Raw genomic sequence first — 13,505 nt, 5'->3', positions numbered from 1 at the left:
GACAACAGGATAAGACTGAGGATTTCTCTTCAAGTTTGTTCAGATATTTAGGCCAGAAATACAATCTCTTTTAAAAGTTTCAAGTTGCCTACTTCCCAAAATTATTTGTTGTTCCAGTACACAGCTAAAAAAAGCATTTTGCCTTGACCTTTGACACTTTTCCAGCAATCACATGTTAAATCTCTCTTCAACCCAATAATGTCCAACCAGTCCCATTTCCCAATTGTTGTAATCCAGAAACACTGTGGAATACCAGCTTTAATGTTACTGTGATGCCAAGGGTGTAGGCTGACTATGTCAGACAACACTGCAGGCCAGCAGTGAGCCAATCATGTTAACGAGCCCATACTGTAATCCCAGGGTGACATATCCAACATTAGACATGATGCTGCTGATGAACAATATTGAACAATCCCACCTGTGCACAGTAACACACCGGAAACCAGTTTCAGATTATCCACTGGGCTTGCAGTATGATTCATTTGTGCAGGCTAGAAATTACATATATTACTACTGAGGGCCCTGTTCTTTCCAGGAAAAATGAATATGTCTGTACATCTCATCTCTTTAATTGAGGAGAGACTCATGCACTTTGCTAATCATTGCAGCCTTAACCAATCAGAGCTTACTTGGCTGGTCTGAGTTTAATCAGTTAAGCTCGCTGGTTAACAGCTTCTGCTGTATCTCCATGTCAACCATTATCCAAACATGATTTGGAGATGCCGGTGTTGGACTGGGGTGTACAAAGTTAAAAATGACACAACACCATGTTATAGTCCAACAGGTTTAATTGGAAGCACACTAGCTTTCGGAGCGTCTCTCCTTCATCAGCTGGTAGCCCCAATTAAACCTGTTGGACTATAACCTGGTGTTGTGTCATTTTTAACATTATCCAAACAATTTGCACTCACTTCTCATGCTGTTTATATTGATATTCCCTTTTGAAGTTTGGTTTTTTTGTGGCTTAGTCCTGATGAGAGTGGAACAAAAACTTAAACTTGAACCTGGAATCTGTGACTCAGAGGTTAGAGTGAGGGGAGACAGGAGATGGGGACTTGATTGGGTTGCCAAACCCCTTGGTTTTTAGACTTCTGCTCTTGTTATTTAATGCAAGTGACCCAGACTTGGGAATAAAAGTTAAATTGATTCCATCTGCTGAGGAAACCAAACTTACAATAACAGCTTACAATAGACAAAATTCAATACAAAGTAAGAAGGAAAAATGAACAGTATAAATATCTCATCATGGTTTTCCTAAAAAGCAATATCAGCATAAACGTCCCCTCCAGATTCCTGAGGGATGTTGTGCATTGGGGCTTTTTTATTCCCCTTTGGTGGCTGGTTTGGAAAGTTGAGGTCACTGTAGATGACACTGTCTGAGTTGTCACCTGTGTGCATTGCCAGCCCACCTCTCAGTGATGAAGATTTCTTTTGAAATGCCATCACTGCGTATGTGATTTCATCATTATTCAAGTTGCTTCCTCTCTCTCTCTGTCTTTCTGCTGTGTTCCTTTGAATGTAGTTTATGTTTGCATATACCAAGTTCTCTTCCACTGAAGGCAATTCCTAAATTTGAAAAAAATGTATTTTTCATTCACTTGAATGGTGATGTGCATTATTATGAAGAGAAAACAAATTCTTGATTATTCTTAATCAATGTACAGTATTAGAAGTTATTATAAATTATTATTGCTTGCAGTTCTGGTCTCCTTCCTATCGGAAGGATGTTGTGAAACTTGAAAGGGTTCAGAAAAGATTGACAAAGATGTTGCCAGGGTTGGAAAATTTGAGCTATGGGGAGAGGCTGAATAGGCTGGGGATGTTTTCCAGGGAGTGTTGAAAGCTGAGGGGTGACCTCAGGGGTTTATAAAATCATGAAGGTCGTGGATAGGGCGTGGATAGGGTAAAATAGTCAAAGTATTTTTCCTGGGGTGGGGGAGTTCTGAACTAGAGGGCATAGGTTTAGAGTGAGAAGGGAAAGATATAAAAGAGACCTAAGGGGCAACCTTTTCACGTAGAGGGTGGTGCGTGTATGGAATGAGCTGCCAGAGGAAGTGGTGAACGCTGATATAATTGCAACATTTAAAAGGCATCTGGATGGGCATATGAATGGGAAGGGTTGAGAGGGATATGGGCCAAGTGCTGGCAAATGGAACCAGATTAGATTGAGATATCTGGCTGGCAGGGATGAGTTGGACTGAAGGGTCTGTTTCTGTGCTGTACATTTCTCTGACTCTATGATTCTATTTCCAGTGTATAATGCAGCCCAGTACTAAAGTAATTCTCCTCTTGAGCCTCCTCTATCCATTTTCATCCAATCTCATCAACATATCTTGCTATTCATTTCACCCTCATGTGCTTATCCAGCATAGTATTTGCCTCAAGGACCCCTAATGGCAATAAGTTCCACTTTCTGACACTCTTCAGATGACAAGGTTTCTTTTGAACTCTCTCCTTTTTCTTTCCTAGGGGGGAATTGAGTGAAGATGCATTGTGAAATTTAAGAGATAATTTGATCAGCACGTAAACAAAGCAGGAGTTGGAAGCGGGAATTGGAAAGGTTAGATGAAGAGTCATGGGAGATGTCTTGTGTGGAGCAAAAGAGCCAGTATGTCGCAGATGGGCCAAATAGCTAATTTCTGTGCTGTAAATCCTATGTTCTTCAAATTTCTAAACAATATTCAGCAAGTTAATATTTATTATTCTTACCTGTTCATCATTAAGACTCTTAGTTCTCTGATGACACATGATGCAGAATGTCCCTGAAACATTACAATACAGTTGTTCAAACAACTTTAACAGGAATGCTGAATGTTTAAAATATTCAAACTGAGCACATATTGCAGTGTGCATAGCTGAAAAATGTGTTGCTGGAAAAGCACAGCAGGTCACGCAGCATCAAAGGAGCAGGAGAAACGATGTTTCGGGCATAAGAGGGCTTATGCCCGAAACGTTGATTCTCCTGCTCCTTTGATGCTGCCTGACCTGCTGCGCTTTTCCAGCAACACATTTTTCAGCTCTGATCTCCAGCATCTGCAGTCCTCACTTTCTCCTTGCAGTGTGCATAATCATGTACTGAACTACATCCATCACTATTGCACCCATGATTCCCAGCATGAGTCTGAGGGGTAGAAGGAATCTTGGGAATGTATAGTTCGGGGTATGTAAAGGAAGTATGGGGTTAGTGGAATCATTACTCCAAAGTGAGACCATGCATTTATTTGTCAAACTTTTACTGAATAACAATTTTACAGAAAGTTATGAGTAATCTCTGAATTTAATGAGTGGCCCCAGGTGTTGAGGAATTGCCAAGTGGAACATTCAATTTTCCAGGCGTCTGTTAGGATGGAGATTCTGCAGAATTCCCACATGTGGAGCCACAGGAGATGTGGAAGATACTAAACAAGTATTTTGCATTAGTGTTTACTGTGGAAAAGGATATGGAAGATATAGAATGTAGGGACAGCTTGAAAAATGTCCATATTACAGATGAGGAAGCGCTAGATGGCTTGAAATGCATAAAAGTGGATAAATCCCCAGGACCTGATTAGGTGTACCCTAGAACTCTGCGGGAAGCTAGGAAAGTGATTGCTGGGCCTGTTACTGAAATATTTGTGTCATCGATAGTCACAGGTAAGGTGCCAGAAGACTGGAGGTTGCCTAACATGGTGCCATTGTTCAAGAAAGGAGGTAAGGACAAGTCAGGGAACTATAGACCAGTGAGCCTGACGTCAGTGTTGGGCAAGTTGTTGGAGGGAATCCTGAGGGACAGAATGTACATGTATTTGGAAAGGCAAGTAATGATAAGGGAAAGTCAACATGGCTTTATGCGTGGAAAATCATGTCTCACGACCTTGATTAAATGTTTTGAAGAAGTAACAAAGAAGACTGATGAGGGCAGAGCAGTAAATGTGATCTATATGGAGTTCAGTCAGGCTTTTGACAAGGTTCCCCATGGAAGATTGGTTAGCAAAGTTAGATCTCACTGAACGGAGGGAGAACAAGCCATTTGGATACAGAACTGGATCAAAGGTAGAAGACAGAGTGTGGAGGTGGTGGGATGTTTTTCAGACTGGAGGCCTGTGACCAGTGGAGTGACACAAGAATCGGTGCTGGGCTCTCTACTTTTTGTCATTTACATAAATGATTTGGATACGAGCATAAGAGGTACAGTTAGTAAGTTTGCAGATGACACCAAAATTGGAGGTGTAACGGCCAATGAGCTGAGAAGTGGCAGATGGAGTTTAATTTAGATAAATGTGAGGTACTGAATTTTTGGAAAGCAAATCTTAGCAGGACTTATACACTTAATGGTAAGGTCCTAGGGAGTGTTGCTGAACAAAGAGGATTGCAGGTTCATAGCTCCTTGAAAGTGGAGTCGCAGGTGGATAGGATAGTGAAGAAGACGTTTGGTATGCTTTCCTTTATTGGTCAGAGTATTGAGTATAGGAGTTGGGAGGTCATGTTGCTGCTGTACAGGACATTGGTTAAGCCACTGTTGGAATATTGCGTGCAATTCTGGTCTCCTTCCTATCGGAAAGATGTTGCAAAACTTGAAACCGTTCAGATAAGATTTACAAAGATGTTGCCAGGGTTGGAGGATTTGAGCTATAGGGAGAGGCTGAACAGGCTGGGGCTGTTTTCTCTAGAGCATCCAGAGGCTGAGGGGTGACCTGATAGAGGTTTACAAAATCTTGAGGGGCATGGATAGGGTAAATAGACAAAATCTTTTACCTGGGGTGTGGGAGTCCAGAACTGGAGGACATAGGTTTAGGGTGAGAGGGGAAAGATATGAAAGAGACCCAAGGGGCCAGTTTTTCATGCAGAGGATGGTACATGAGCTGCCAGAGGATGTGGTAGAGGCTAGGACAACTGCAACATTTAAGAGCATTTAGATGGGTATATGAATAGGAAAGGTTTGGAGGGATAAGGGCCGGGTGCTGGCAGGTGGGACTAGATTGGGTTGGGATATCTGATTGGCATGGACGGGTTGGACCGAAGGGTCTGTTTCCATGCTGTACATCTCTATGACTCTATGATTCTGAGCAGCTCCTGACTGTACTGGAATATCAGCTATCTAGCCATTAGAAAATCCAACCCTGAAATTCTTTTTATTTGCAACTATAAGCTGCTGAGATATAACAAAATAATTGAAGAGAAATAAAAACTCACCCTTTTTGATTTGCCTCAGGTACAAAAGTAGAGCAATAACAAACAGAATGGCCCCCAGTACACCGACCAAAATATAAATCAGACTGTGATATTGAAAACAGAAAAGTTTGTTCACAATCGATTCTTGGCTAATTGATGCAAGAAATATATTAAAAATGACTTCTATGACCTCAGGACATCCAAAAACAATGTAGGAAGTGAAATACTTGTGTTAAATGTTGTATTGGCAAACATAGTATTCACTTTGCACACAGTATGTTCCAACAAACAATAATCAGATGACTGATCATATAATTTGGAATTGGTAAGGGAGAGGCACTGCCCAAGTCTCCAGGGAGAACAGCCCTGCTCTTCCACAAATATCACCATGAGATCTGTCACATTCCCCTGAGACGGGGAGATGGGGCCTGGATTGATCACACTGGGAAGATTGTACCACAACAGCATGGCATTCCCTCAGTACTGCACTAGAGACTCAGCCTTGATAATGTGCCCATGTTTCTGAAGAGGAAGAGAACTCACAATCTCTGGCATAGAAGGTGAGTGTACCACCACAGAGCCTTTTGCAGATGTGGTAAATTTCACTTGGTAAAAATGGAATAAAAAAACACTAGATGGTCACCGAAAATTAGCAACAACAGATTTGAGAATGGATTCCGAAGATCTTCATTTATACAAACTGAGACAACAGATATGCAGATATAACCGCAAATAAAATGTATAAACTTTCAATGCTTTTTGAATCACAGAGTATTATCTGTTTAAAAACAAATGAATAACATGTGCTGGAGACCTGAATGAAAAACAGAAGTTGCTGGAAAGGTATAATCAGACAGTATCTGGGGGTTGTTTCGGGTGTGGACTAGAATTGTGAAGAATTCTGCACTGAGCTATTTCTGCCCAAATGTGGACTAAATCACACTGCGTTTCCAATATTCTCCATTTCTGACTGACACTTAAGTGGCACTTTCTCTTCATCACCTTTGTAACTTCCAAGAATTATTTCCTCAGTGTTTATATCACACTTACAGTTCCTGCAGCTTATTTCCAACAGCTCAGGCTGATGAACTCAGGCTAAAGCCTAACCCTGCAAGCTATCTGTCCCTGTGCAGAGGTATCACTTCAAACCTTCCTTTTCACCAGCAGGAATGACACTATCCTGAAACGTCACTGAAGGTGACAGCAGCAAGGTACGTTTGGCAAGCAGGGGACATCACACATGATGTAGTTTAATGGTGAAGTAATGAAGCTGAGCAATGCCATCTGAGGGCCAACAAAATAGAAACAATTATTTTCCATTTTTGCTTTTCAAAAACAATTGAACCTTTAATATGGAACTAACTCAGGAGCCCAATATAAACCCAGCACCATTTTCATTTCCAAAATAACAAAAGCCTTTCACTTGTTTGGCTAAAAAATATTGTTAATCTCACACACTGAATCAAAGCAGAGAATATCATACGTTTCATGGGAATTCTTTCCTGGGGACTGGTTTTGACTGGTCGAGAAACTTCCAGTTATAATTGGGGAATGTGCAGTTCTTGGTGATGTTGTTGAAGAAACAGCACAAGTATATTGTTCACCTGTTGAAACAAGGGAATAATGTTCAGATTAGTCTCCTTCTCACTTGTAGTTACCCAAGGGAACCTCATGGACAAGTGGAACCTCATTACTTGGGGAAAAGCCCTTTTGATATCATGGAGTTTTGCATTATTTCCCCTTCCCTGGTAACAATGACACCTGTAAGTGGGCTAATTCTACTGAAAATGTTAGAGTCATAGTAAGCACGGAAATAGACCCTTCGGTTCAACACGTCAGTGCCAAACATGTTTCCCAAAATATACTAGTCCCACTTATCTACGTTTGGCCCATGTCTCTCTAAACATTTCTTATTCATGCACCTATTCAAATGCGTTTTAAATACTGTAACTGTACCTTCATCTACCATGTCGTCTGGCATTTCACTCCACATTGTCATTCACTAAATCATTTGTGTGTGAACATAGGAGCTACAGTAAGTAATTATATGTTGCAGGTGACAACAAAATTGCAGCTTTACTGTACAACAAAGAAGGTTAGCTCCGGGTACAATGGGATCTTGATCAGATGGGCCAATGGGCGAGGGATTGGCAGATGGATTTTAGTGTGAGGTGTTGCATTTTGGAAAGGCAAATCAGAGCAGGACTAATACACCTAATGGTAAGGTCCAGGAGGGTATTGCTGAACAAAGAAACCTTGGAGAGCAGGTTCATATCTCCTTGAAAGTAGAGTCATAGGTAGATAGGGCCGTGAAGAAGGTGTTTGGTATGCTTTCCTTTATTGGTCAGAGCATTGAGTATCGGAGTTGGGAGGTTATGTTGTGGCTGAACAGGATATTAGTTAGGCCACTTTTGGAATATTGTGTGCAATTTTGGTCTCCTTCCTATCGGAAGGATATTGTGAAACTTGGAAGGCTTCAGAAAATGTTTGCTGAAAATGTATTGCTGGAAAAGCACAGCAGGTCAGGCAGCATACAAGGAACAGGAGAATCGACGTTTCGGGCATAAGCCCTTCTTCAGTCTCCTGTTCCTTGGATGCTGCCTGACCTGCTGCGCTTTCTCCTGTTCCTTGGATGCTGCCTGACCTGCTGCGCTTTTCCAGCACACATTTTCAGCTCTCCTGTTCCTTGGATGCTGCCTGACCTGCTGCGCTTTTCCAGCAACACATTTTCAACTCTCCTGCTCCTTGGATGCTGCCTGACCTGCTGCACTTTTCCATCAACACATTTTCAGCACTGATCTCCAGCATCTGCAGCCCTCACTTTCACCTTCAGAAAATGTTTACAAAGGTCTTGTTGGGTTGAAGGATTTGAGGTATCGGGAGAGGCTGAATAGGCTGGGGGTATTTTTCCCTGAAGCATCGGAATCTGCGGGGTAACCTTATAGAGATTTATAAAATCATGAGGGGCATGGATATGGTAAATAGACAACGTCTTTTCCCTGGGGTGGGGGAGTCCAGAACGAGAGGTCATAGGTTTAGGTTGAGAGGGGAAAGATATAAGAGGAACCTGAGGGGCAATGTTTTCACACTGAGGGTGGTGCGTGTATGGAATGAGCTGCCAGGGGAAGTGGTAGAGGCTGGTACAATTATAACATTTAGAGTCATAGAGATGTACAGCATGGAAACAGACCCTTCGCTCAAACCCGTCCATGCCGATCAGATATCCCAACCCAATCTAGTCCCACCTGCCAGCACCCAGTCCATATCCCTCCAAACCCTTCCCAATCATATACCCATCCAAATACCTCTTAAATGTTGCATTAGTCCCAGCCTCCACCACATCCTCTGGCAGCTCATTCCATACATGTAACACCCTCTGCGTGAAAAAGTTGCCCCATAGGTCTCTTTTATATCTTTCCCCTCTCACCCTAAACCTATGCCCTCTAGTTCTGGACTCCCCGACCTCAAGGAAAAGACTTTGTCTATTTACCCTATCCATGCCCCTCATAATTTTGTAAACCTCTATAAGGTCACCCCTCAGCCTCCGACGCTCCAGGGAAAACAGTCCCAGCCTGTTCAGCCTCTCCCTGTTGCTCAGATCCTCCAACCCTGACAACATACTTGTAAATCTTGTCTGAACCCTTTCAAGTTTCACAACATCTTTCTGATAGGAGGGAGACCAAAATTGCAAGCAATATTCAACCAGTGGCCTAACCAATATCCTGTACAGCCGCAACATGACCTCCCAACTCCTGTACCCTATACTCTGACCAATAAAGGAAAGCATACCAAGCGTCTTCTTCACTACCCTATCTACGTTCGACTCTACTTTCAAGGAGCTATGAACCTGCATTCCAAGATCTCTCTTTGTTCAGCAACACTCCCTAGGACCTTACCATTAAGTGTATAAGTCCTGCTAAGATTTGCTTTCCCAAAATGCAGCACCTCGCATTTATCTAAATTAAACTCCATCTGCCACTTCTCAGCCCATTGGCCCATCTGGTTAAGAATAATCTGGATGAATATATGAATAGGAATGATTAAGAGGGATATGGGTCAAGTGCTGGCAGGTGGGACTAGATTAGGTTGGGATATCTGGTTGGCATGGACGAGTTGGACCGAAGCCAATGTTTCTGTGCTGTACATCTCTGTGTCTCTGTGACTCTATACAAACCACTCTCTGTGTGAAAATGTTGCCCTTCTGGCCCCTTTTACACTTTTCTTCTCTCACCTTAAAACTATGCCCCCTCACTTTGAACTCTCCCAGCCTTGTGAAAAAATCCTTTGCTATTCACCTTACCTATGCCCCTCATGATGTTATAAACCTCGATAAAGTCACCACTCAACCTCCTACCTCCAGTGTAAAAATTCCCAGCCTATCCTTATCACTCAAACCCTCTAGTCACAGCAAAATCTTGAAACCTCTTCAATTTAATAACTTGCCGAAAGCAGCGGGACTAGAAGTGTACAAAGTTTCCAAAAGTGGCCTCACCATCATTCTGTACAAGCTCAACACACAACTCCTACACTCAGTGGTCTGAGCAATGATAGTAAGCATGCTAAATACCTTCTTAACCACCCCGTCCACCTGTGATGCAAATTTCAAAGATCCCCTGGGTCTCTCTGTTCGACAGCACTACCCAGGGCCCTACTTTTCATTGTATTAATCCTGTCCTTGTTTGTTTTACCAAAAGGCTATACCTCACATTGATCCAAAATAAACTCCATCTGCCATTCCTCAGTCCATTGGACCAATTGATCAAGATCCCTTTGTAATTGTTGATAACCTTTGTCACTGTCAACAATGCCATCAATTTTGGTGTCATCCATGAACTTACGAACCATGCCTTCTAATTTCTCATTCAAATTGTTTATATAAATTACACCGATCCCCGTGGAACACCACAAGTCAAAGGCTTCCAATCCAAAGAATTACCCTCCACAACCACGCTCTGTCTCCAGCCATTAAGCTAATTTTGTATTCTATTGACAAGCTCAGCCTGAATCCCATGTGATCTAACTTTATGAATTAGTCTACCATGCGGAACCTTTGTTAGTAAAGTCCATACAGACAACATCTACTGCAATATTTTTGGCCACATTCTCAAAAAACTCAATCAAGTTTAGAATGCACGATTTCCCACATACTATCCCTAATCAGTTCTTGCCTCTCTAAATGCCTGTAAATCTGATCTCTCAAAATCCCCTTCAACAACTTACCCACCACTGATGTCAGACTCAGGCCTATAATTCTCAGGCTTCTCCATACAGCCTTTCCTAAATTAAGGTGTCAGCCACCTTCCAGTCCTCTGGCACCTCACTGTGCTGTGGATGATACAAATATCTCTGCTATGAGGCCCTACGATTTCTTCCCAAATTACCCACACTGTTCTAGGAGACACTTGGTCGGTTCCTGGAGATTTATCCATCATTATGTATTTTAAGACGATCAGCACTTCCCTTTCTGTAATGTGGACTATTTTCAAGACATCAATATTTAATTCCCTGAGTTTCCTAATCTCCATGTCTTTCTCCACAGTAAAATATTCAAAATATTTGTTTAGTAACTCCCCCATTTGGGAAGTACTTAGTTATAGGAAGCAAATGGTTGTGATGTAGCAATGGAGTTGTTGCAATGTTTCTGCATGCTGTGGTAGTATTTTATGAACCTGCTCATTTTCAAAGTACAGTGTAAACCATTGGCTTTATTCAGAACTGATAATGAAACAAATGGAGTCCATTTTATCAATTACAGTTTTCCAGAGAGAGATAATAAACAAACGTTGTTTACATCACACTTACTGATGCTGTTGGTCTGTATCCTGTAACTGCAGTTCTTCTCTCTTACATTGCTGACTGAGACATGAACAATTTCACTGGGTTTTGTTCCCTGAGTATTTGAGGCTGTGCAGTAATATTGATGATGTCGCTGTGTGAAGGATTGACAATGTAGATCCAGTTTATTGGTGTAAGAGATCTTTGAATCTTGAAATGGGGTCTTCTCAGACCATGTGTAGTGAATGGGGAGGGATCCCCGGGCAGACTCACAGGAGACTGTCACTGAACCCCCAGAACATGAGACATTTGGTTGGGATAAAAATCGAAGTCCAGGAACAGAGACGGCTTCTGTGGGAAAGAAACAATTATTGAGAGATCAAAAATCAAATATACTCCAAAACCTGGCCAATTTTCTTCCTGGTTAGACATTGATCAGACATATCAGCAAAGAGTAATGTAAAAATCACTGAGACATTTACCTTCAGAGATGTGCAGATTTACATTAAACATGAGGTCAGAGTAAATACCAGGAATCTCAATCCCACAGCTGTATCGTCCGGCATCTCCCCATTGAAGATTCTTCATTGTGACAAGAAATATTCCTTGTGTTTTGTTATCAGTGATTGATATTCTCCCATTTGGCCGATTTGTCGTTGCGATAAACTTACACTGACGAGTCCATCCGTGACACCAATATTTCATGTTTGATTGGTACCACCAATTTTCGTAGTAACAAGATATTGTGATCGCTCTTCCCAAAATTCCAGTAACATGTTTCTCTGCCCATAAAACATCTGAAACTGATGAGACAATATTTCAGAAATTTAACTGGAAAGAATGATTTAATAAACACAGATACATTTTAATCAGCTGCATTGCATCCAGTACATGATGAAGGTAATCATTCATATAAACCATTATCACAGTCTCAGGCTGTTCCAAATAACCAGGGAGTGATTGAAACAGTCAGAATACTTTATTGCCCCACTGGTTGCGGCTAGCCCCCAATTTTGAAATTGGGTTTGTGCTGCCCGCTGTGGGCTCTAACTCCACTGTGTGTGACATCAACAAAATGTTTCCCCCTGGAGAGCAGCCTGAGTGACAGGCCTGGATTGGAGTCGGCTGGGGATCAGTGTGAAGGAGGGCACAGGTGCTGAAGAGTCCTTACTCTGACCTGAGAAGGAGGGTTTCATCCAGGGAGGAGAGGATTGTGTGTGTGTGTGGACTCATGGTGGGCTCAGGGGTTGCATTTTCAGGCTCAAGGAGCAGACACAACAGGTGACCCAGGATGATGATGCGAGTCCTTGTGTAGGAAAGAAAGAGAATTCAGCTTCTGCCAGGAATGTTTCACGATGTGGGAGAGGGATCAATGTGCAGGACCTTGATGGCAATAAGGGCAGGATTATTTGTAATCACATATTGCTGAGAATGTAAGGAGGGTAAAATGACCACCTGCTGTCCGAATGCTGAGTGCCCTGCTGTGTTTTTCCAGCACCACACTCGCGACTCTGATCTCCATCATCCACAGTCCTCAATTTATCCTCAAAGTAAGTTACTGACTTTTCCAGAGAGATGCTTCATGAGAAAATGTTTAAATTGCTGTGCCATTATGTTCTGGTGTGAAAGAGGAGCAGCCTGTTGATATCTGGCTAGACTTTAGTTCAATAAATACCAGACCAACAATTTTGTTGAGAGAATTGCCTTTTGTGTGGGGTACAATTCTTTAATAAAGTGGCAGAAAGGATATTAAGTGTAAGTGAAGAGGTGGTGGGGAGAGAAGAAAGGGAGATAGATACACGAATGATTAAAGGTGATGAAGGTCAGAAAGCAGTGATCTTATTGGAAAAAGGAAGCTTTGGAAGAAAGAGAATTGTGAAAACAGAGAAATGCACACTTCAGGTTTCTGTACGTGAATTATTCTGCATGAAATTCATGGGCTCCAGCCACAAAATGTCTCAGGAAGGTTTCTTGTAACAGAATTGACGAAGTCATAGTCGAGAGTAATGCTACATCGGGCATTTTAATTTTGAGTGTTTGAAAATTTCTTGACTATATGTGGAGAGATGGCAATGATGAACAAAAATTTTATTGTAGTGTTACATTGTAATGTGTAATTCAATGAGATTGAAAGAGAGTAAACAACTTCATTCAAGTTAAAGACTAAATGGAAAAAGGTTTTTAGTGGGAAGAGAAATACAACGAACCACCTACTTTTGTGACTTTGGAAAAATTAAAATTATTATACTGGTATGTTCACTTAAAAGAAATATTATTTGGTCTTTTTCATTTCATTCATAATTAATAATGTTGCTCTTCAGTATTTGGGAACTGTGTCACATGGGCTTATAATGTGTTCAATAGAAGATCGAACCCTCTCAAGTTGAATAATAACCTTCCTGTTGCAATGTGATCAGAATTGTACACAGTGCTCCAAGAGTGGCCTCAGTAACATCCTATACAACCACAATATGATGTTCCAACTCCGATACTCAATGGTCTGAGCAATGCAGACAAGTGTAAACACCTGCTTCACCTGAGCCCCAAGGTCCCTCTGTTCACCAGCACAACCCAGGGCC

General features: G+C 41.8%; 1 protein-coding gene across 1 annotated transcript in view; it reads right to left on the bottom strand.

Annotated features, from left to right (window-relative positions):
* Nucleotides 1–823: 823 nt before the first annotated feature.
* Nucleotides 824–13,505, bottom strand: part of LOC122562927 — an 85,604-nt gene continuing 72,922 nt past the window's right edge. The window contains 7 exon segments of the mRNA XM_043716228.1: nucleotides 824–1,566; nucleotides 2,710–2,762; nucleotides 5,173–5,255; nucleotides 6,635–6,755; nucleotides 10,954–11,277; nucleotides 11,409–11,729; nucleotides 12,382–12,442. Coding sequence (XP_043572163.1) covers nucleotides 1,255–1,566; nucleotides 2,710–2,762; nucleotides 5,173–5,255; nucleotides 6,635–6,755; nucleotides 10,954–11,277; nucleotides 11,409–11,729; nucleotides 12,382–12,442 — 1,275 coding nt within the window. The 3' untranslated portion in view covers nucleotides 824–1,254.

This window comes from Chiloscyllium plagiosum, chromosome 26 (genome assembly GCF_004010195.1).
Source record: "Chiloscyllium plagiosum isolate BGI_BamShark_2017 chromosome 26, ASM401019v2, whole genome shotgun sequence".
Classification (NCBI taxonomy): domain Eukaryota; kingdom Metazoa; phylum Chordata; class Chondrichthyes; order Orectolobiformes; family Hemiscylliidae; genus Chiloscyllium; species Chiloscyllium plagiosum.
Note: the sequence above shows the minus strand (reverse complement) of the source record. Positions and strands in the feature narration are given on the sequence as shown.